The following is a 23,199-nucleotide window of genomic DNA, read 5'->3' as shown; positions in this document are numbered from 1 at the left end:
CCTTTACATAGCTTCTCTTTGGAAGGCCCGTATGTGGGTGTGTTTCCTGCCAGGACCTGACTGACACACCCCCATACACTATCCGTCACACTCCTCCACCTTCAATGAGATGCAGCCCTCGTTGAGGCGATTCTCAATGGATAATCAAGACGTATTCTCATGGGATCCTCTCAGCCTTCAAATAAAACTCCACAACACTTGATATTATCATTCAATTTTTTTTATATATGAAAAGTTCAGTTTTCCAACATTTATTCCATTGAAGGAGTGCACAGCATTTTCATGAACTATCTCAGGGCTACATCAGTACAAAACAGTTTAAATTAGTAAAAATAAAGCAGTTTCAAAAGGCAAATTACTGATTACTTCAGGGTGGACGCCACCACCACTTGGGAACAGAGGACATAAGGCAGCAAGGTTGTTGGTTACTGCATAACACGGGGGCAGGTAACAGTGTCCTTGTTTTTCTACACAGAGAGAGGCCCATGGGCTTTAGGGCACCTCCCTCTCCAGGACACAAATGAGCAGAAATATGTCACCTTGTGTATGCTCATCTGTTGAGATGATACTTCCTATCTTGGTCACATACTCTGGAGCATGGATTAGCCACAAGCCCTATACAAATCTATCTGATCAAAAGATTCAGGGAGGATAGAGCAATGGGAATAAGAAAGGGTGAAGCAGATAATCTTATGTGGCAAACATAGAATCAAATTCTCTACTCATAGTCCAAGATGCCTCTTGTTTGGTCCACTGATTTTCTTCTTAACTTCCAAGTCACCCAGCCAATTGGAAGACCACAACAGGTAGAGCATGATTAACTATCAAAGCACACATGTGCAAGTAGGTGTGTGTGCATGTGCATGCGTGTGTGTGTGTGTGTGTGTGTGTGTAGCAGGAAAGTGGAAGCTGGGCATTACCAGAGCCTGTACGGGCCACTGACAAAAGGGCCCCATCCTGGGGCTTTTGGGGAAATACTGCTGGGGCAGGCCGTTTGTCTTTTCTGCTCATCTGGAGAACACTTTTAAAACACCAGCAAGTTAAAAAAAAATTTTTTAATGCTCTTTATGTAGACCTCCTGGACGCTTTTTCTTCTGTTCCCTCCAAAATGGTTATGACTTCTGTATGACACCATTTTCCTTTAATAACAAAACTACACAGAAGGCTCACAAAACAATGGTTGACAGTGTAGCCTCTTCAATATTCTACACAGCCCCTGCTAAGGCACCTGACACTGATTTTCATATCACTGGCATTTGGCCTAAAATTCTCACCATGTGTATCGACCCATCCCTGACATATGCCCCACATACTATGTGACCATCTACTACTTGTGGACGATTCACCTTCTGAGAGACCCGCGGGCCTTCGCTTCACTTTCAGCCATGACCGGGGGCTTGGTATCACGCAGGTGGCCCAAGGCAGGTTTAGAGTTCATCATGTTTAGCCTCCTGGTCTTTGAGTTTGAATTCCTCTGCCGTGACCTTCCCATCTCCATTCCGGTCCTGGTTGGTGAACATATTCTTCACAATCATCTCAGCATCAAAACCAGGAGCGAGTTTCCCTTTGCCAGATGCCACCTGGGCATGAATGTATTCTGAGAACTGGAAAGAGAGGGGACAGGACAGACCATGAGATACAGCAGCCGAGCCAGGGTCTGAACAGAGCGTCCCGAGGGCAATGGGGCTGGAATTTGAGTCTAAGCTTGCAAAACAGACACAATTTTGTGAGCTACGCAACCTGCCTGGTGTTTCTCCCTCCAGATGCAGGTGTATAACCGTAATGACTAATGACTCCAGAAGTTCCTAGGCTCCACGCAGCAGTGACTGGAGCTATCCCTTCTCCCTAAATCAACACTTAGCTCTCCACCACAGGCTGATGCCCTAACCATCTTTGCCTCTGAGAACACTGCTGCCTCCCTCCCTCCCCCCCTTCTTTCCTTCATACAATGAAAACATAACCTTGCCCTTGTAATTCTAGCATATATCCTAGTGGGAAAGACACACAATTAGAAAAGAACATAAAAAATTAAGTAAGTCACATATTAAGTTCAAAAGTGCAATGCTCCAGAAAACAAAGGAGTAGAGTCAAGTAAGGAGGATCAAGAGTACAGGTCGGGGAGTGGGTTGAGGTCTCAATCCAGTGGTCAGAGTAAAACCCTAATGAAAAAGGGAGACCTGTGCAAAGGCTTGAAGGAAGGGAGGGAATGAGCCAAACAGTTATCCAGGGAAGTGTCTTCTGGGTGGAGGGACAGCTGGTGCAAAGGCCCAGCGTGTGCAATGCCTGGTAGAGAGGAGCAGCTGACGAGGAAGTTACAGCGAGCAGGTCGTGGAGAACCTTCTTGGGGTCTTTGCAGGCCACTGTAAGGACTCTGGAAACAGAGGGGCTTCTGCAGGGTTCTGAGACAAAGCAAGCCATAATCCAATTGAAGTTTCAGAAGAATCACTCCGGCTGCCGTGAGGGGCAAGGCTGAAAAGCACAAAGACCTTCGTAGAGGTCCAAGCAAGACCAAGCAGACAGTGGCCCAAGATGCTACCAACTGGAGGTGGTGAGACGTAGATAAATTTTCAGGATAGAGCTAGGATGATTTCCTGGTGGGTTTACTATAGCCTATGTGAGAAAGAGAGGAGTCAAAGATTACTGAGTGCTCTCACCTGGCAACTGGAAGGACGGAGTTGCCATCAGAGGAGATGAGGAAGGCTTTGGGTGAGGCAAGTTCAGGAGAGGGAGGTAGCAACAGCATTCAAAAAATGAAGATGTCAGGTGGGCAATTAGATGTCTGAGTAGGAGGTAGAGAGAGAAGACCAGACCAGAGCTACAAGTTTGGAAGTCATGGCATGCAGATGACAAAGCCACTGACTGGTTGAGATCACCAAGGGAGTGACATGAGATGGAGGAGAGAACAAGCTCAGAACTCAGGCTGGGGACACTCCAACATGAAGAGAGGGAGAAGATTCCTGAGAAGGAGCCACTAGTGAGGTAGAAGGAACACCAAGAAAGTGTGGTCTGGAAGCGAGGGAAAGAAGGTGTCCTGCAAAGCAGTCAGCTGTGTCCAAGAGTGAGGACAGTGAGCAGTGACCACTGGCGGCAGCCACATAAAAGGCACTGGTCACCTTAGCAAGACCAGGCTCAGTGACACAGAAGGACAAATGTCTGACAGGAGTGGATTTAAAAGTTTTGACATTTTTGCTGTAAAGGGAGCAAAGAAACAAAATAAATGAGAAGATGCACCAAGAAAAGGGAAAATAATAGCATGTTTTTATGCTAATGTGAGCAATCCAGTAGCCAGGGAAATGTGGCTGATGTAAGACAGAAAGGGGAGAAGGCTGGAGCCGTGTCCTTGAATCAGCAGATGTGGAACAGGCAGATACTGGAACTGAGGAGGGTGTGACAGGACAGCCGACTCTATTCTCCAGCTCCATGAAGGGGTGTCTGCTACAGAAGAATCCACCCAGGACCTAGATGATCAAGATGGAGATATGTACCATGGCTCAAACCACTAGGTAGCTCTGTGACCTCGGGCAAATCATTTATCTCGTCTGCGTACAGCTGCTGCTTCTGAAAAACCGGGATGATGATTACATGGCTGCCACAAGGGCCAAGCAAGAGAATGTATATGAAAAACATTCAACATAATGCAGGCATACAGTGAGCACCCAGGAACTGAGAACCAAATCTAGATCTGTCAGCCCTGGGATCAAGCCCTGTACCTCTCAGGGCCTCAATTTCTCCAGAGAGGAACTGTGAACTTCAATTTAGAGAGTGTGTACAAAAGTGCGTCCTCCTCACTCTGAGAAGGCTTCACATCTGGAATGGATCCCCTGCCCCAATAAGGCTCCCCCCAGCTCATTTAGTCCCACTCTCTTTTGAAGGTCGGTTACCTCTTCGAGGAGGACTTCTCCATCACCATCCTTGTCGATTTCTTCGAACAGGTTGGGTGACACCTCGCCATTCCATATGAACATGTACCCCTCAGGCAGACCCGCCACGAGCTCCAGCAGCTCAATGTCAAACACCAAGACGGCACTGCCGGGCACTTCTCCATCTGCCTCACCAATAAGGGAGGAAACAGGGTTAGCACCACCAGGCAGCAGGCATGCCCATCTCAACCTCCCTCCCCCACCCAAGGTTCCAGCTGCCTCACAGATGGCAAGCATTTCCTGCTCAACACCAGGGGCACCTGAGTGGCTCAGTCAGTTAAGCATCCAACTCTTGATTTCAGCTCAGGTCATGATTTCAGAGTAGTAGGATCGAGCTGCTTGGGATTCTCTGTCTCCTTCTCTCTCTGCCCCTCCCCTGCTCGTGCTCTAAATAAATAAATTAACAAACAAACAAACTAAAAACAAAAACAAAAAATTCAAATAAACCAGTGAAGAAATGGGCAAAAGACATGAATAGACACTCTCCAAAGAAGACATCCTGATGGCTAACAGACTATAATATAAACAAATGTTCAACATCATTTATCATCAGGGAAATACAAATTAAATCACAATGAGATACCACCTTACACCTGTCGGAATGGCTAACATGAACAACTCAGGCAACAACTCAGGTGTTGGCAAGGATGCAGAGAAAGAGGATCTCTTTTGCATTGTTAGTGGGAATGCAAGCTGGTGCGGCCACTCTGGAAAACAGCATGGATGTTCCTCAAAAAACTAAAAATAGAACTACCCCACGACCCAGCAATTGCACTACTAGGTATTTATCCAAGGGATACAGGTGTGCTGTTTCGAAGGGGCACATGCAACCCCATGTTTATAGCAGCGCTGTTGACAATGGCCAAAGTATGGAAAGAGCCCAAGTGTCCATCGATGGATGAATGGATAAAGAAGATGTGGTATATATATGCAATGGAGTATTACTCGACAATCAAAAAGAATGAAATCTTGCCATTTGCAACTACGTTGATGGAACTAGAGGGTATTCTGGTAAGCGAAATTAGTTAGAGAAAGACGAGTATCGTATGACTTCACTCATATGAGGAACTTAAGATACAAAACAAATGAACATAAGGGAAGGGAAGCAAAAATAATATAAGAACAGGGCGAGGGACAAAACATAAGAAACTCTTAAATATAGAGAACAGGGGCGCCTGGGTGGCTCAGTCGGTTAAGCGGCCGACTTCGGCCCAGGTCATGATCTCGCGGTCCGTGAGTTCAAGCCCCCGCGTCGGGCTCTGTGCTGACAGCTCAAAACCTGGAGCCTGTTTCGGATTCTGTGTCTCCCTCTCTCTGACCCTCCCCCGTTCATGCTCTGTCTCTCTCTGTCTCAAAAATAAATAAACGCTAAAAAAAAAACAAAACCAAAAACAAAAAAAAAAAACAAAAAACAAAAAAAAACACAAAAAAAATAAATATAGAGAACAAACAGAGGGTTGCTGGAGGGTTTGTGGGGGGGGGGGATGGGCTAAATGGGTAAGTGGCATTAAAGAAGACACTTGTTGAGATGAGCACTGGGTGTTATACATAGAGGACGAATCACTGGAATCTACTCCTGAAATCATTACTGCACTACGTGCTAACTAACTTAGATGTAAATTAAAAAATAAAAACAAAAAAGTTCAAAACCAGCAAGTGGTTTTTTCCAAACTGTAGGTACTTACCATTAGTAAGTCATGAAATCTATTTACAGCATGGTGACCACCAATTTTTTAAATTAAGGAATAAAATAGATCAGGGTACACTGTCCATAGAAAGGATAGGTATGGTTTCATAAAACTTGAGTTTAAATTTTATATATAGAACTAATTGTGTATGAGTATATGTATAAATTGCATGTTTATGTGTAACACAGATGGGGAGATAAAAAGTATTTCTTAACTGTATGTCTCAGTGAAAAAAGTTTGCAAAGCACTACAAGAGACCACAATGGTAGAATTTTTGAATAAATCCTACAGCAGAACCTTAAGAATAAAACAGTATGCCTTAAAATCCTGACCTAAGATATGACTGTAAACACAAATTTGAGAACAGTATATATAGTATGGGCTCAAATGTAAGTATACGAATATATACATGCATGTATATATAATATCTTTTTTAAAATTATTATGTTATAATTATTTATAATATATATCACAAGGTCTTCTAGGGTACCCATTTTTTGAAGTGCTTCTTCTTGGACTGGAGGAAGTAGCAGGCACTTTATTGTTTTTTTGTTTCTTTTTTAGTAAGTTCTACACCCAACATGGGGCCTGAACTCATGACCCCAAGATCTAGAGTTGCATGCTCCACCAACTGAGCCAGCCAGGTGCCAGATTTTTTTTTTTAATGTTTATTTACTTTTGAGACAGAGAGAGAGCCTGCACAACCAGAGGAGGGGCAGAAAGAGGGGACAGAGGATCTGAAGTGGGTTCTGCTGATAGCAGTGAGCCCAATCCAGGGTTTGAACTGACAAACCGTGAGGTCACAACCTGAGCCAAAGTCGGACACTCAACCAACTAAGCCACCCAGGCGCCCCTGATTCTTTGGGTTTTAAATGGAAGAAGCATATTGGGGCTCTAAATATGGTACCCCAAAAGCACAACACTCAGATTGTGAATGTGCCCCCAAACGCTTTAATGCTGGTGCTTACTCACCCACACCAGCCTCCCCATAGCCCAGGTGGGGTGGGATGATCACTGTCCGTTTCTCTCCAACACACATCTCTCGGAGACCCATATCCATTCCCAACACAACTTGTCCAGATCCCAAAACAATATTATACGTTTTGCCTAAATTCCACCTGAAAATGAAACAGAAGAGTCCCTCGTTAGGTCATCAACCCATTGATATTTGAAATCGTTTCCATGAAAAGGGCCATTTCTTCTGCCACAGACACAGAACCCCTATCTAATCAGGAAGAAACATCAGACAAGAGCAAACTGAGAACGATTCTGCAAAAAACGAACCTGTAATCTTCAAAAGTGTCAAGGTGAAAATCAAGGAAAGGCTGAGGAACCAGTCCAGAGTACTGGAGAATATGGAGTGGGATCATTTTGCTATAAAAGACCTTCTGGGAACAAGTGGCAAAACTTAGGTGGGGTCTGGGGATTAAAACATGATAATGTATCAGTGTTAACTTTCTGGTTATAAAGTATGCGTTGAATTATGTAGGAGAATGTCGACGTTTGTAGGAAATGGGTGATGGGACATCATGGTGGCAACCTATCCCCAGTGATTTGGGGGAAAAAGAAGTCCTTCCTTCGCACTGCTCTTACAACTTTTCTCTATATTTTAATAAATACCCTAGTAAGGAGTTTTCATGAGAATTTGAAAAATACATAACCCTGTGTTTTGGATTTATGTGTTTTGGATTTATCAAGACCTGACTCTGAATCTTGCTTCTGCCACTTGATTGGATGCTGAAAAATAAAACCTCTCAATTTCCTCATCTATAAACTGGTGATAATAATAGCTATCTCACAGGGATATTCTCAACAGTAGATAACTCATGATGCTGGCACGGACGAGAACAAGTATAAAGAGCTCAAAAAATGGATGGCCTTGAGTATGCAAAGTGCTTGTGTCTGCAATAGTTTTTGACTCTAAAAAAATGACCGAAAGTTTAACTTGAGCCACAGTTAAAGCATCCTTGATGTCCACGGTCCCTGAGACATCCACGTACAAGAGAGTTGCCTCTATCACCTCACTCACTACCGAAAATAAATCTAGTTCCAGAAAGTATGGCACTACCGCTTTCTTCTTCAATGTCAAGGAAGAAAAACCTCCCCAGTATCTTAGGGCTCCCTTGATGCCCATTTCCGGATGGTGACAACATGGAGGGGACAGCCCCCTCGGGTCACATCCCCTTCTCAGGCTTCCCAGCTTCCCCTGGGTGCAGGGCTACTTTCTCTTGTCAAGCTGGTTCCCAGGGCCAGGCCGGCTCTCTGGCACTGACAAACCAAAACAGGGTTTGCCTTTGTCCTACCTGGGACGAAACCAAAACAAAGCCAGCTCTGGCACCAGATGCCTTGGCCCAAGGCCTGTGGGAGGGAGCAGGACATCCTCTGTCCTGCCCCACACACAAATCCTCCTTTGTCAGCAGCACAGAGGCACCTTCACCCTGCCTTTCTCCGGGGACCACTGGGACCTCCCATGGGAATACTCTGTTTCAAAGTCTTCCCGAATATTCAAAAACCTCATTTAGCTATCAAGTAACAAATGTTTATTCTTCCTCTCTGAGGCCAGTTTAACCACACATGAAGAAAATCCTCCAAGCAAACATTTTGCTTTCACGTGTCATCTCTGAAAGCCCCACTAATTGTTTTTCCTCAGATCAACCGCTTGTGTAGTTATTTGTTTGTTTCCTGCCAGTTTTCCTCTGACATTCTTCTCATTCTTTCTGTGCATTCCTGGCTTCCCATCCACTGCAAGCTTCCTGCTTCCCACTTGTAGGCTGCCCTCTCTGGCTCTCCGCCCACGTTTCCGTCCATCCTCTCCACAGCCAGTTTCTCTCCGTGCTGATGAAAAAGCGCCCGCAGCAGCACCTGCCTCCTTGTTTACAACGCCCGTGGAAGGCTTGGGGTGGGACCAGGTCTTCCCTTCCTCTCCCACACACATCCCAACCTACATCCCATTTTCCCATTACTCTGAAGCTTATGCCCAGAACAGACCATTGGGGATGCCGGATGTTGCTCTTCATTGTAGATTTACACGTACCACAAACGACTCTCATGGTATAGAATGGAGTCTGATAAAAGGAAGGAGCCTCACATGGCTACCGGATGCTCTGTAGGAATGTTGTGAATCCACCAAACACATTAGAAGGCAGGAAGGCTGATTCTCCCCACCCTACATGAGAAGCATATCCTGAACCCACTGAGAAGGAATTCCTTTGTTCGTTTTCCACCCCCACTTCCCCTTCCCACCTACCCCCACCCAGCAGTCAGAGCACCAGACAAGAATATGAACATTAGCAAGACAATAACAGCAAGCCATTGACCTTCTAGACTACTCTAACCTTGTGGGCCATTTTCACGTGCATAAGCGTGCATAAACGTGCATAAGCGCGGGCTTAATCCCCCCAAACAACAAGGCATGCTTCTTTCCCACTGCCCTCCAAAGTCTTTTCATATTAATGTAATGAGGTTTGTTGTAAAGCAGGTCCACGTAAATCTGCTCTCTGGAAGCTAGTATACACTTCACTGATTCTGTAATGCACACATTTTCACATTTTAACATCTCTGTAATTGGGATACACTTCATAATTAACAGCATGTTAGTTTGGGGGCATTTTTACTTTCTTAGAGATACATAACATGATGCTTCTAATAACCAATACGTTTTAGATTGCATGAGATACACGAAGTGCATTAGTATACGGGATCTCATAGCACCCAGAGAGAATGCTCTGAAGAGCACATGTCCCTAGGGCTCTGTCTCCATGCCTGGCTCGCTCTCTCCAGCCACACACAATGTTGCCTGAAGCTAGAAGGCAGAGGGGCAGGTGCGAGGCAGAGAAGGCCTTCCTCATGCAGCATAAATGCAGCAACCCATACTTATTTATGAAGCCCTTCTTTCTCCCCAAGCCCCAACTCAGGAGTCTAAGTCAGACTCGGTACAAAAATGGATAGATTTCTATGGAGCTATAAAGAAAGGCTGAAAATGTTTCTTTCCCAGAGAATATTTTATTAACTTACAGCTATACCTAAAGATTCAGAAACATAAGAAGCAAAACTCCTTTTACCAAAATTGGCAATGATATTAGATTATACTGTTGATTCCTATTAATAAAATTTCAGATTCATCTCAATCAGTTAACATTTATAAAATGCTCCCTTCGTGTTAAGACTCTGGGCTAGGTGTAAAGAATAAAAATGTGAATAAACATGCTGGGCGTCTCTAAGGTATTCAGACCAGCAGCAGAGACAGAAACTAAAATAAATAATGAAAAATAAATAATTTTTGCTGATAAAAATAGTATCTTAAAACATTATGAGACACAGAAGTGCGAGCAGTTGATTCTTCCTAGGAATTAAGGAAAGATTTTGTGAAAAGGGAGGACATTTTTGCCAGGGCAGAAGTTGGTCAGAAGGAAGGGTTTAGGCAGTACACATCTTGCACCACTGCACATGGCAGCCCTAGAGGCAAAAGATGGGCCCGAACACAAGATAAGACCATTTAAGCAGAACAGAGCTGACAAATAGAGGCTGATGTGCCAGACCGAGGAGTTTGTAATGTAGCTGCGGGTTAATTTTTAAAGAAAGCAGTTATAAGATGATACCCGTTTTTCAGAAAGACAATTTCACAGGAGCAAGGTGAGACCATTCATAGGGAACTTTTAGAATAATGCACCTGAGCAGTGATGTAGGCTAGCTCTCTGCAGTGGGGAAGCATGGAGAGAAAATCTCTCAACCAGTATCTGATGAAAGAAAAGGAGAATCATGGGGACCTATGGCTGTTATCCTCCAAGCTCCCTCCTCTACTGTCCCCAGTGGTCCTTACGTGGAATCCAGCAGAGTCCCATCCAGAAGGGAGGCATTGTAGTGATACTTGAGGTAATCCCCCTTCTTACTCAGCACTGAGCAGTCGGGGGGCTTGTAGTGGGAGGTGATGCTGATGGAGTCTGAAGGGTTGTGGAAGTCAATCACATGGATGTCAAACACCAGCACAGCCGAGCCAGGGATATTCCCTAAAGGACAGACAGAGGAAATTAACGAGCAAGTCCTCCAAGTGGCAGCACATGTGCCTCCCCAGTGTCACCAGGCACGTCCTCACAGACCCCCAGTGAGAAACACAGGGACCTAAATATGAAAATCTAGGGAATACTGGGAGAATGAATTGGAAGGGCGGTCAGAAGTAACCTAACCCTCATTCTATACATGGGGAAACTGAGGCAAAGATTTGCCCAGGGTCATGCAACCAGTTAAGAACACAGTTTAGAGGGGTGCCTGGGTGGCTCAGTCGGTTAAGCGTCCAACTCTTGATTTCGGCTCAGGACATGATCTCACGGTTCCTGGGATGGAGCCCTGTGTCAGGCTCTGTGCTGACAGCTTGGAGCCTGCTTGGGATTTCTCTCTAAATACATACATACATACATACATACATACATACATACATAAACTTTAAGAACACAGTTTGGACTATAATTCAAGATGATGAGCTACTGCCCCATGGAATCACTAAGCCTGAAAGATGCATGACTAAGTTCATCACAAATGAGGAAACTAAGGCTTGCCTGGCTCCTACCAGAAGTAAGAGGTGAAGTGAGAACACCAGCTATAGAGTGAAAAATCACTCCAGTCCTCTATCACTGTGCAGGAGGAACTAAACTAACAGAAACTTCAGAGGGAAAAAAACACCCAGCCAAATTTGGCCCATACACACCCCTTGTGATAGGGCCTAACGGTTCACAAAGTACTTTTACAACACATCCTATCTGTTCTACACAAAATTATTAGTAAACTTTTCTTTTCCATGATCTCCACTTTTGAAAACATTACCTCACATCTGAATAATGTTTTACAGTCTACAATGTATTCTTCACATACACTATCTCATTAAATCCCTGCAACCACTTTGTGGGGTATTACTATAAACCCAGCATTAGCAGATGCTCCATGAATTTAACGGCAGCTTCTCAGGAGGCTCGAGGGGGCCAGAGGGACACCTTAAACATATGCATTGTGGTTAAACACACCCCCAGATCATTTCAGAGAAGTTTATTTATTTATTTGTTTATTTATATTTTTTAGAGACAGAGAGAGAAAGAAAGGAGGGGGAGATGGAGGGAAGAGAGAGAATTTTAAGCTCAGCTCGGAGCCTGAAGCAGGGCTTGATCCCATGACACTGGGATGGGATCGTGACCTGAGCCAAAATCAAGAGTCCACTGCTCAACCAACTGAGCCACCCAGGCACCCCTCATTTCAAAGAAGATTAAATGTAAAACTTTTGTAAATAGTATTACTTAGAATCAAGGATGTATAATGCTTTCATTAGCGTTTTACAGATAAGAAAACCAACTCACATAGAACTTGTTGAAGAAAATAACACAGCTATAGAAAGAATTCAAACAGAGATATGTGAACACCAATAGCCCCTCCCCCCATCCCTGCAATGGACTTTTCTGTGTCCATTTCTGGTTGCTCTCTGTAACACACACACAGACACACGCACACACACAGACACACATGATGCTTATTAAGTACCAAGCACTCTTCTAAGTGCTTTATATGTAATTATTTAATTCTCATTATAATCCTATATTCCCAATCTAAGAGTACTTGGAAAGTAACTTGAAAGTTGGGGAACAGAAAATGAGGAAGTGATGGGGTGCCTGGGTGGCTCAGTCGGTTGAGAGTCCGACATCCACTCAGGCCATGATCTCGCAGTTTGTGAGTTTGAGCCCTGCGTCGGGCTCTGTGCTGACAGCTCAGAGCCTGGAGCCTGCTTTGGATTCTGTGTCTCCCTCTTTCTCTGCTCCTCCCCTGCTTGTGTTCTGTGTCTCTCAAAAATAGACATGAGAGAGAGAGAGAGAGAGAGAGAGAGAGAGAGAGAAAGAAAGAAAGAAAGAAAGAAAGAAAGAAAGAAAGAAAGAAAATCAGGAAGTGATGCTTCCACAAGCCCTCAGGCAGAATCCATTCTCCCCTCCAGGGCTGCAAACATAGTCAAGCATCAAAAGTTCAGGGCTGACCCTGTGGAACAGAGCAGATAAGCAGAGAGGACCAGAGCCTTTCCAGAAGGCCTACTCCCTCCCCTCCACCAATCCTGCAGGGCAAAATGGCCTCCACAAAATGAAATGCCAAGAATGGAGCTGGAGAACCCCACAGAGGGCCCAGTATTTCATTCCTTCCACAAATATTTATTGAATGTTTACTATGTGCTTGGCCCCGTGGTATGTGATGAGGAAACCCCAAATTTCCTCTATGTCCTGACATCTTTCTTGGGTCAGTCCCTGAGGAATTAGCATTAGGCCCTATGCAAACATGACCAAGAGGCCAGGGAGATACTATTCAAAAGAAGACAGAGGTGCTGCCCCCCTACCCCCTGCCCTTCTCCCCTGCCCCCATGCAAGAGCATCTAGACAGTACATATCTGAGTGCCCCTGCCCCACAGCAACATAGGATTTGGAATGAAGCAGCCTCATAACCACAGAATTTATGAGCCTTCCGATGATTCCCAGAGCCTTATATAATTCTTTGCAGAGCTGTCTCATACTTGATAGAAAGCCAAAAGGAAAAAAATAATTTAAGCAAATGTTTTCCATCAATATATCAATATAGTATTTTTAGAGAAACGAAGGATTAATCCTGAGGGCATAACAAAACATGAATACTCAGAAAGTATTTGTCTATTTCTGTATGTATCTGAACAGAATTTTACATGATACAAAACAACAGAGCATCAAGACACTTGACAAACAGGACATGAAGCAAGATCTGTTGAACGTGTCTTAAGCTGTGACCTGGTATGACTTTATAAATCAGAAATTTAGGGGCACCTGGATGGCCCAGTCAGTTAAGTGTCCGACTCTTGATTTTGGTTCAGGTCATGATCTCATGGTTGGTGGGATCGAGTCCTACACTGGCCTCCATGCTGACACCCCGGAGCCCAGAGCCTGGTTTGGTCCTGGGTCTCTTTTTCTCTCTGCTCCTCCTCCACTCATGCTCTCTCGCTCTCTCTCCAAAATAAATAAACGTTAAAAAAAAATAAAAAATAAAATAAACTTAAAAAAAGAAGAAAAGAAATTTAATGGGTGCCTGGATGGCTCAGTCGGTAGAGCATGTGACTTTTGATCTTGGAGTGGTGAGTCTGAGCCCCACATTGGGGGTAGAGTTTACTTTGAAAACAGGAACTTAAGTCCGGGAGAAAAAAAAAGAAAGTTTCTCCATGGTACACTCTAGCTTCCAGCCAACCTGATACTTCATAGATCCTCTGAATAAACCCTACTAAGAAAACTCTGAAGATACATATTATCAGTAGTGGTTGGAAGAACAAAATTAATGTATACAGCCAGCCAAACCAGGCAGAATCCCACCAGCAAAAATAATCCAAAAGCAAAATTAATACTGCATCCACTAGTCCTAAGCAGGTTAGCAAACAATGGTACAGGCATACCTCTAAGATGCTGTGGGTCTGGTTCCAGACCACAGCAATAAAGCAAATACCGCAATAACACGAGTCAAATGAATGTTTTCGTTTCCCAGTGTGTATAAAAGCTTTGTCTGCACTATACTGCAGCCTATCAAGTGTGCAATTGCATTATGTCTATAAAAAACAATGTGCATGGGGCGCCTGGGTGGCACAGTCGGTTAAGCGTCCGACTTCAGCCAGGTCACGATCTCACGGTCCGTGAGTTCGAGCCCCGCGTCAGGCTCTGGGCTGATGGCTCAGAGCCTGGAGCCTGTTTCCGATTCTGTGTCTCCCTCTCTCTCTGTCCCTCCCCCGTTCATGCTCTGTCTGTCTCTGTCCCAGAAATAAATAAAAAACGTTGAAGAAAAAAAAAATTAAAAAAAAAAACACTGTGCATATCTTAATTAAAAGTATTTTATTGCTAAAAAACGTAAGCCATCATCTGAGCTTTCAGAGTCATAATCACCGATCACAGATCACCATGACAAATATAGTAACAATTAAAAAGTTTGAAATATTGCCAGGAATTACCAAAATGCAACACAGAGACGTGAAGTGAACAAATGGTGCTGGGAATATGGTACTGATAGACTTGTTGATGCAGGGTCGCCACAAACTTCAATTTGTTTAAAAAAAAAAACATAATACTATCTGTGGAATTCTATAAAGCAAAGAGAAATAAAATGAAGTATGCCTATATATATATATGAGAAAAAACTTAAGAAGGAGAATACGGCTTGAAATACTATGCAATCATAAAAAATACCTGTTGGCATAGATAGTTGTTTACAACAAATTAGGTGAAGAAGAGAAATTACAAATATGTATAGATAATCCCATTAAAAAAAATTTTTTTAATGTTTATTTTTGAGACAGAGCATGAGTGGGGGAGGGGCAAAGAGAGAGGGAGACAGAATCTGAAGCAGGCTCCAGGCTCCGACTTGTCAGCACAGAGCCAGAGGCAGGGCTTGAACTCTCAAACCATGAGATCATGAACTGAGTCGAAGTTAGACGCTTAACTGACTGAGAAAGCCACCCTAAGCCACCCAGGTGCTCTGATAATCCCATTTTTTAAGTTAATTTATTTTTTTTATTAATCTCTACACCCAACGTGGGGCTTGAACTCATAACATGGAGATTAAGAGTTGCACACCCCTCCGACAGAGCCAGCCAGGTGCCCCTAGGTAATCCCATTTTTGTTAGTATTTATTAGGTGGATATATGTTTTCACTTCATGGTTGTTTCCTATTAGTTTCATTTGTTTCCTATTGTTACTATAACAAATTTCCACAAATTTGGTGGCTTAAAGCAATGCAGGTTTATTCTTATAACTCTGGAGGGTCAAAGGTCTAAATTCGAGGTATTGGCAGGGACTCATTCCTTTTGGAGGCTTTGGGGAAGAATCTGTTTCCTCGCCTTTTCCAGCTTTCTGTGGCTGCCCTTATTCCTTGACCTGTGACCCCTTCATCCAACTTCTAAGTCTGCAGCTGAGCATTTTCCCCTCTCTCTGACCTCCTGCTTCCCTCTTACAAAGGCTCTTTTAAGTACATCAAGGCCACCTGTATGATCCAGGATAACCTCCCCATCTCAAGATCTTAATCACATCCCCATCTTAATCACATCCACAAAATCCCTTTTATCATGAAAGGTAACATATTCACAGGTTCTGGGGATAGCACAGGGACATCTTTGGGGCTGCTGTTCTGCCTACCACATTACAGTGTTTATTCCTGCATGGTGAGATTGTGGGAGATTTTTGTTTTCTTTCTTTATCTGTATTTTCTTTTTTCTAAACTCAACATGTATCATTTGTATAATGTTCGAAAGGGGGTTTGCTATTAGAGTGACAAAAATGTTCTAAGATTAGATTAGATGGATGATGGTTACACAACTCACTACATTTACTAAAAGTCACTGAACTGTACACTTAAAATGGGTAAATTTTCGGGGCACCTGGGTGGCTCAGTTGGTTAAGGGTCCAACTTCGGCTCAGGTCATGATCTTGCGGTCTGTGGGTTCCAGCCCTCCATCAGGCTCTTTGCTGACAGCTCAGAGCCTGGAGCATGCTTTGGTTTCTGTGTCTCCCTCTCTCTCTAACCTTCCCCTGCTCATGCTCTCTCTCTCAAAAATAAATAAACATTAAAAAAATTTTTTTTAATTAAAAAATGGGTAAATTTTAAGGCATATAAATTATACATCAATAAAATCGTTAAAAACCAAAAATCGATAAGGGGAGGTTTGCAATATATTTTCAAATGGCTCAACAACAACAACAACAAACAAACAAATGTAAGGAGAGAGAGAACATAAACATAGCACTATGTTGGGGTACCTGGTGTTTCAATCAGTTAAGTGCCCAACTCTTGATTTCGGCTTAGGTCAGGATCTCAGGATTATGAGATCAAGCCCCAAGTTGTGCTCCATGCAGAGCACGGAGCCTGCTTGGAATTCTCCTTCCTTTCTCTCTCTCTCTGTCCCTCCCCCCATCATGCACACTCTCACCCTCTCTCTCTCTCTCTCTCTCTCTCTCAAAATAAATAAATACACTTAAAAAAAAACATAGCAAGATGTTAACAATTGATGAATCTAAGAGTTCATCGCAAAGTTCTTCCAACTTTGGCATAACTAAGAATTTTCAGAGGGAAACTGATAGTGGGGACAAGAAGAAAGAATAGAGCATGTCTAGAAACCAAAGCTATTTGGACATTTAAGTCTTTTTTTTTTTAAGTTTATTTATTTGGTGTGAGAGAGAGAGAGAGAATGCAAGTGGGGTAGAGGCAGAGAGAGAAACGGAGAGAGAGGGAATCCAAAGCAGGCTCTGCACTAACACTGCGGAGCCTAATGCAAGGCTCGAACTCATGAACTGTGAGATCGTGACCTGAGCCAGAGTCGGAGGCTTAATTGACTGAGCCACCCAGGCGTCCCAACATTTAAGTCTTAAATGGGACTTCAGCTTCCATATTCTGGCTCTCAAGAAGCTCTGATTACTTGAAACCAGCCTAGAAGCAGCCAGCACTCACCTCTTCCTTCCTCTCCATAGCCGAGGTGAGGGGGAACCACAATCCTCCGCTTCTCTCCGATGCAAACACCAAGTAAACCTTCATCCATGCCAGCAATCACGTAGCCCTGCCCAATGTATGTGTCAAAAGTGCGGTTCCGCGAGTAGCTGGAAAAGATGGAAGGGAAGAAAGAGGTTCCTCACGAGCGATACCACAGCAGCTGTGTGCATCAGTCAGTACCATGAGGCATCAGGAACGCAGAGGCCTCCAGACCCCGGAAAAGACCACACCTTAGAATGTAAGGACACGGCCTGGAAACATGCTCCCCCGAGAACCCACACACAGCGTGGGAGCAGCCACGTACAGACACACTCCCAGAAACAAGCCCTCCAGCCCTCTGGGTTGGCCAGATTATGGATGAGATGCAGTGACAAGAAGCAAACACACAGCAATGCAGCTAACATAAGTTGGACTGTGCTTGGTAACCATGTGAAGTTAATGAAGAAAGCATCTTATTAGAAGCTAAGAATGTGTCACAAGGGCAATGTCTCCAGTTTCTAAAGGAGAGAATATCTGTATATGTCAGACATGAACACTTGGATTGCCTGAAAAGTAACATACAGACAGTAATTTAACTCTGCAGTGTCTACCAGAGCCTGGATGAACCCTTCCTCCTGTAATTTCTGCACACCAAGCTATCTTCTGATGAGTGCTTGGGTTTCCCAAGTGTCACTGGCAGGAGGCCCAAGCATTCTGCTCAGTGGAGAGATCCAGCCTTTGTATAAACTGCCAATTGAAGCCGATTACTGTGAGTTTGGTGAGGATGGGAATCAAGTCCTCACAGCCAGATGTTTCTAGGATAAAATAATAAAACTTCATCTGCCACGTCTACTACCAAAGTCTGAACCACGGTAATCTGCACTCATTACTCACCCCCACCCAGTGCAGATGTGGCAAAAAGTCTGTCCTGAAAGAGCCAGTCAGTTCCACCATTACCTCAAACATGATGACTACCTCAGAATAGATGGCCAGCCGAATGGTGCCAGGGGGATGAAAAGACCCTCTGTCAGGGGCTCTCCCTTCTCAATACCCCCAGAGACCAACCACAAAGTCAAGGGACATGAAAAAGGATAACAGACGATTCTCCTCACTCAGGAAGCAGATTATCTACATAACCCCTCAGAAGAGGCTATGGAGAAATACCCTTTTCCCCCCACACTGAGGAACTCCAGACTGCAGCCACTCACATGAGCCAGGAGGGCCAGGATGGGAACACAGCCATCAAGGAAGCCAGGCTTGGCTCCCTAGCATCCTCTAGCCATGAGCCAACCTCTCACCTTCCCCAGGTTACTACTCCCTGGCCAGTACTTGAGAGATCATCAGCAGAGAACAGCCACCACCAGGGATTCAGGGAAGAGGAGGACAACTGCCAGACAGGGTCCCTTATAAAGGGACACTAAGCAGTGGGAGAGATGGCAGGTGCTTCAGAGCAGGAAGAGCCACTGGGTGGGACAGTCAGCAAAGGTTCCATGGGGCAGGGGAGACAGTGGACACTGAGGAGGCGGGATCTGCACAGGGGAAAGGACTGGGGAAACAAAGAGGCCAAGGATGAGAGGCAGAAAAGGGCCTCAGAAGAAGAGAATGGATGAGCAGGGTGGCCATGACATGTAGAGAAATTCGAATCTCTTTAAAAGAAGACTTAAATAAAAGCAGGGGGCGGGGGAGGGGCGCCTGGGTGGCTCAGTCAGGTAAGCATCCGACTTTGGCTCAGGTCATGATCTGACTCAGGTCATGGTCTTGCAGTGCGTGAGTTCGAGCCCTCGTTGGGTTCTGTGCTGACAGCTCAGAGCCTGAAGCCTGCTTCGGATTCTGTGTCTTCCTTTCTCTCTGCCCTTCCCCTGCTCACACTCTGTCTGTCTGTCTGTCTGTCTGCCTGTCTGTCTGTCTGTCTCTCTCTCTCAAGAATAAATAAACATTTAAAAACATTTTGTTTTAAAAAAGGGAAAGTACCATGTTTCCCCAATGGGAAAGTTGAGGACTAGAAAGTTGTCAATGCTCCCCCAAACTAATTTATGAATTTTGAAATGATTTCAACCAAAATCTGAGTGGTGTGGGGGGAGGGGAAGAGAGACTCCAAAATTCATTTGTAAAAAGAAACTATTTAAAATGTTCTCAAGGTACAGGACATAGCAAGTTCTCATTCCTGTAAAAAAATAAAATGGGAGAATGTGTATAAGTATTTCACTGTGTACATGTGGAGACCTATGAAGCTAAAAACACGGGCTCCCTGTGGAGAGGGGACCTGGGTGATTGAGGGACAGGATAGGAGGGAAATTTTTCATTGTACACCCTTTTGTACTTTTAGGATTTCGACCCACGTCAATGTATCACTTAATTTTAAAAACCTGATATTTAAAAAGGAAAGAAGAGGGGCACTTAGGTGGCTCATTCGGTGGAGCGTCTGACTCTTGATATCAGCTCAGGTCATGATCCCAGGGCTGTGGGATTGATTCCCCACATCAGGCTCAGCACTGAGTGTGGAGCCCGCTTAAGATTCTCTCTCTCCCTCTGCCCCTCTCCCCTGCCTGTGCTCTCTCTCTCTCTCAAATAAAATAATAAAAATAAAAATAAAAAGGAAAAAAGAATACTCTCTACCATACAAACTAACAAACAACAATAGTTAAAAGTGTGGTATTGGCCTACACATAGCTAGGTCAATAAAAAAGGGTAAAAATTTTAGACAAAGACCCAAAAGTATGTGTAAGAATTTAGTACATAATCAGGGTGCCTGGGTGGCTCAGTCGGTTGAGCATCTAACTCTTGATTTTGACTCAGGTCGTGATCCCAGGGTTGTGGGATTGAGCCCCACATTGGGCTCTGGGTGGAGCCTACTTAGGATTCTCTCTCCCCTCCCTCAGTCCCTCTCCTCTGCTTGTCCTCTCTCTCTCTCTCTCTCTCTCAAAACAAAAAGAAAGAAAAAAAAGAAAAGGAAAATAATTTAGTACACAAAAAAGTCACATTTTAGATGAGTGAGGGAAAGATAGCGTTTCTGGAGGAAATAAAGTTAGATTCTGACTGTCACACTGAATACCACAAAAAATTCTGGATGGATTTAAGATTTAAACATGAAAGCATTTATGAGCATGGAGAGACACTGTGGAAGGCTATTAATATTTACCTCAGGGTGGTAAAGGGGTTAATGGGAAATTACTACATTTTATTACACATCATTGTATTGTTTCACTTATACAATAAGAACATAATACTTTTTTTTAAGTAAGCTCTACATCCAACATGGGGCTTGAACTCATGACCCCAAGATCAAGAGTCGCATACTCTACCAACTGAGCCAGCCAGATGCCCCAATAAGGAATACTTTAAAGGGTAAAACCTTAAAACCATTAAAAAGGCTTAAGGAAAATATAGACAAATGTTTATGTACTCCAGGGGAGGGGACAGATTTTTTATTTTTACCAAGCCCCCAAAGACAGAATATATAAGAATTTATGTAAGAGTAAAGGAAACCATAAAGAAGTTAAATGTATTTAACAACATAAAAAGTTTACATTTAAATAGGTCCAAAATCACAATAACAAAAATTAAAATGCAAAAAAATAAGGAATATTCCTTCAACAATATACAACCATAAAAGGGTTACTATCTTTAATGTATAGAGGTCTTCATATATTCAAACCGGTAAGAAAAAGACAAATACCAGTACCTTTAACATAAAAACAGACAAAAGACACAAACAGGTAAATCATAAAAGAAGGTATCCAAATGGTCTAGTAATAAACATTTAAAACAATTTCAACCTCAGTAGCAATGAAGAAATACAGATGAAAACTATAAGGTTCCATTTTTTTCCTATAAATTGGCAAAGATTATTTAAAAATGATTCTCAGTGTCACTGAGTTTGAGGGAATGGGGCATTTTTAGATAGTGATGGTGAGTAAAGGCTTGGTGAGGAAAACTTGGTTGTGTATACAAAAAACTATAAAAATACCTTTGACCCAGGGGTGCCTGGGTGGCTCAGTCGGTTAAGGGTCCAACTTCAGCTTAGGTCATGATCTCACCGTTCATGAGATCAAGCCCCACACTGGGCTCTGCCCTAACAGCAGGAAGCCTGCTTCAGATCCTCTCTCTGCCCCTTCCCACATCTCTCTCTCAAAATAAGTAAACTTAAAAAAATTCTTGAAAAAAAACCCCAAATACCTTTGTTCCAGAGATTCTTCTAGAAATGTATCCCAAGGAAACAATCTTACACGTTAAGATTTAGCTGCAAAAATAATTACTGCAGCCCTGCATAGAATGTCAAAAGGTGGGCACCTGGGTGGCTCAATCTGTTAAGCATCCAACCTGATTTTGGCTCAGGTCATGATCTCATGGTTCATGAGTTCGAGCCCCATGGCTCTGGGCTGACAGTGTGGAGCTTGCTTGGGATTCTCTCTCTCACTCTCTCTCTCAAAATAAATAAACCTTAAATTTAAAAAGAATATCAAAAGGTAGAAAGCAACAGATGGGACTATGATTATCGTGATGAGCACTGAGTAATATATAGAATTGTTGAATCATTATGTTGCACACCTGAAACTACACTGTACATTAATTATACTTCAGTAAAAGGTAGAAAACAATTGGGATTGATTACCTAAATTAAGGCAAATCCATATAAAGAATATTATGTAGCTATTAGGACAGACTAGATCCCAATGCACTGAAATGGAAAGATTTTTTTTTTTTATGTTTCTTTATCTATTTTGAGAGAGAAAGAGATAAAGCATGAGCAGGGGAGGGGCAGAGAGAGAGGGAGACAGAAAATGCCAAGCAGATTCCTTATTCACAAAACACGAGATCATGACCTGAGCCAAAATCAAGAGCGAGATGCTTAAGTAATTGAGCCACCCAGTCACTCCAATGGAAAGCTTTTTTTAGATCTAATAAAATTATAGTTCTAATATGGAAAGAAATATGGTGTACAATAGAAAAAACGGTCTTAATTAGAAATATAATTCCAGAGGGGCGCCTGGGTGGCTCAGTCGGTTAAGTGTCTGACTCTTGATGTCAGCTCAGGTCTTGAGCCCCAGGGTTATGAATCCAAGCCCCATGTTGGGCTCCACACTGGGTGTGAAGCCTACTTAGAAAAAAATGTGTGTGTGTGTGTGTGTGTGTGTGTGTGTGTGTGTGTGTGTGTGTAGGACAGAACCAAGCTCATATAACAATAATACATACACACTGAATGTTTTCTGTCACAGAAAAAGACTGAAGACAACTCAAATGTTCATCAATAGGGGAATGTAACGTTAAGTAAGTTTGGAATATTCACTCAATGAAACCTAGGCAGACATAAAAAATAAATAATTTCTCTCTATGTATTAAATATGGAAAAAAACCAAGGTGAAAAAAAAAACAAGAGGCAGAGTAGTTGTATTTCTTTATATTTGCATTAGGAAAAAATCCACACACTGGAAGAATCAAATAGAAACTCATTAATAAAAGTGGGTGTCTTAGCCAGTTGAGCCTCCAACTCTTGATTTCAGCTCAGGTTGTGATCTCACAGTTTGTGGGATCAAACCCCATGTTGGGCTCCACCCTGTCAGCAAAGAGCCTCCTTGGGATTCTCCCTCTCTCTCTCTCTTTCTCTCTCTCTCACTCTGAAAGTAAATAAATAAACTTAAAAAAAAAAGTGGTTAATTCTAGGGGTGGCTGGCTGGCTCAGTCAGTAGAGTGGTAGAGTGTGCAACTCTTGATCTCAGGGTCATGAGTTCAAGCCCCACATAGGGCATAGAGCTTCCTTTAAAAAAAATCAATAAGTAAAAGTAGTTAATTCTAAGTGGCTGGAGGGGGGAGGGATATGTGAGGTAGGCAGGAGTAGGTAACAGGATATACCTTTTTTTTTTTTTTTTCCAACGTTTATTTATTTTTGGGACAGAGAGAGACAGAGCCTGAACGGGGGAGGGGCAGAGAGAGAGGGAGACACAGAATCGGAAACAGGCTCCAGGCTCCGAGCCATCAGCCCAGAGCCTGACTTGGGGCTCGAACTCCCGGACCGCGAGATCGTGACCTGGCTGAAGTCAGACGCTTAACCGACTGCGCCACCCAGGCGCCCCTAGGATATACCTTAATACATACTTTGTTTTAATTTT

The 23,199-nt window shown here is 43.4% G+C and overlaps 1 protein-coding gene across 1 annotated transcript in view; it reads right to left on the bottom strand.

Annotated features, from left to right (window-relative positions):
• Positions 1 to 204: 204 nt before the first annotated feature.
• Positions 205 to 23,199, bottom strand: part of FKBP9 (FKBP prolyl isomerase 9) — a 42,262-nt gene continuing 19,267 nt past the window's right edge. The window contains exons 6-10 of the mRNA XM_019825670.3: positions 17,075 to 17,220; positions 10,428 to 10,614; positions 6,581 to 6,726; positions 3,882 to 4,045; positions 205 to 1,604 (exon numbers count right to left, since the gene is read on the bottom strand). Of these exons, the coding sequence (XP_019681229.2) occupies positions 1,428 to 1,604; positions 3,882 to 4,045; positions 6,581 to 6,726; positions 10,428 to 10,614; positions 17,075 to 17,220 (820 nt within the window). The 3' untranslated portion in view covers positions 205 to 1,427. The remainder of the gene's footprint in view (positions 1,605 to 3,881; positions 4,046 to 6,580; positions 6,727 to 10,427; positions 10,615 to 17,074; positions 17,221 to 23,199) is intronic.

The sequence above is a fragment of the Felis catus genome, chromosome A2, assembly GCF_018350175.1.
Source record: "Felis catus isolate Fca126 chromosome A2, F.catus_Fca126_mat1.0, whole genome shotgun sequence".
Classification (NCBI taxonomy): Eukaryota; Metazoa; Chordata; class Mammalia; order Carnivora; family Felidae; genus Felis; species Felis catus.
The sequence above is the reverse complement of the archived record's forward strand: the minus strand, read 5'-3'. Positions and strand labels throughout refer to the sequence as shown.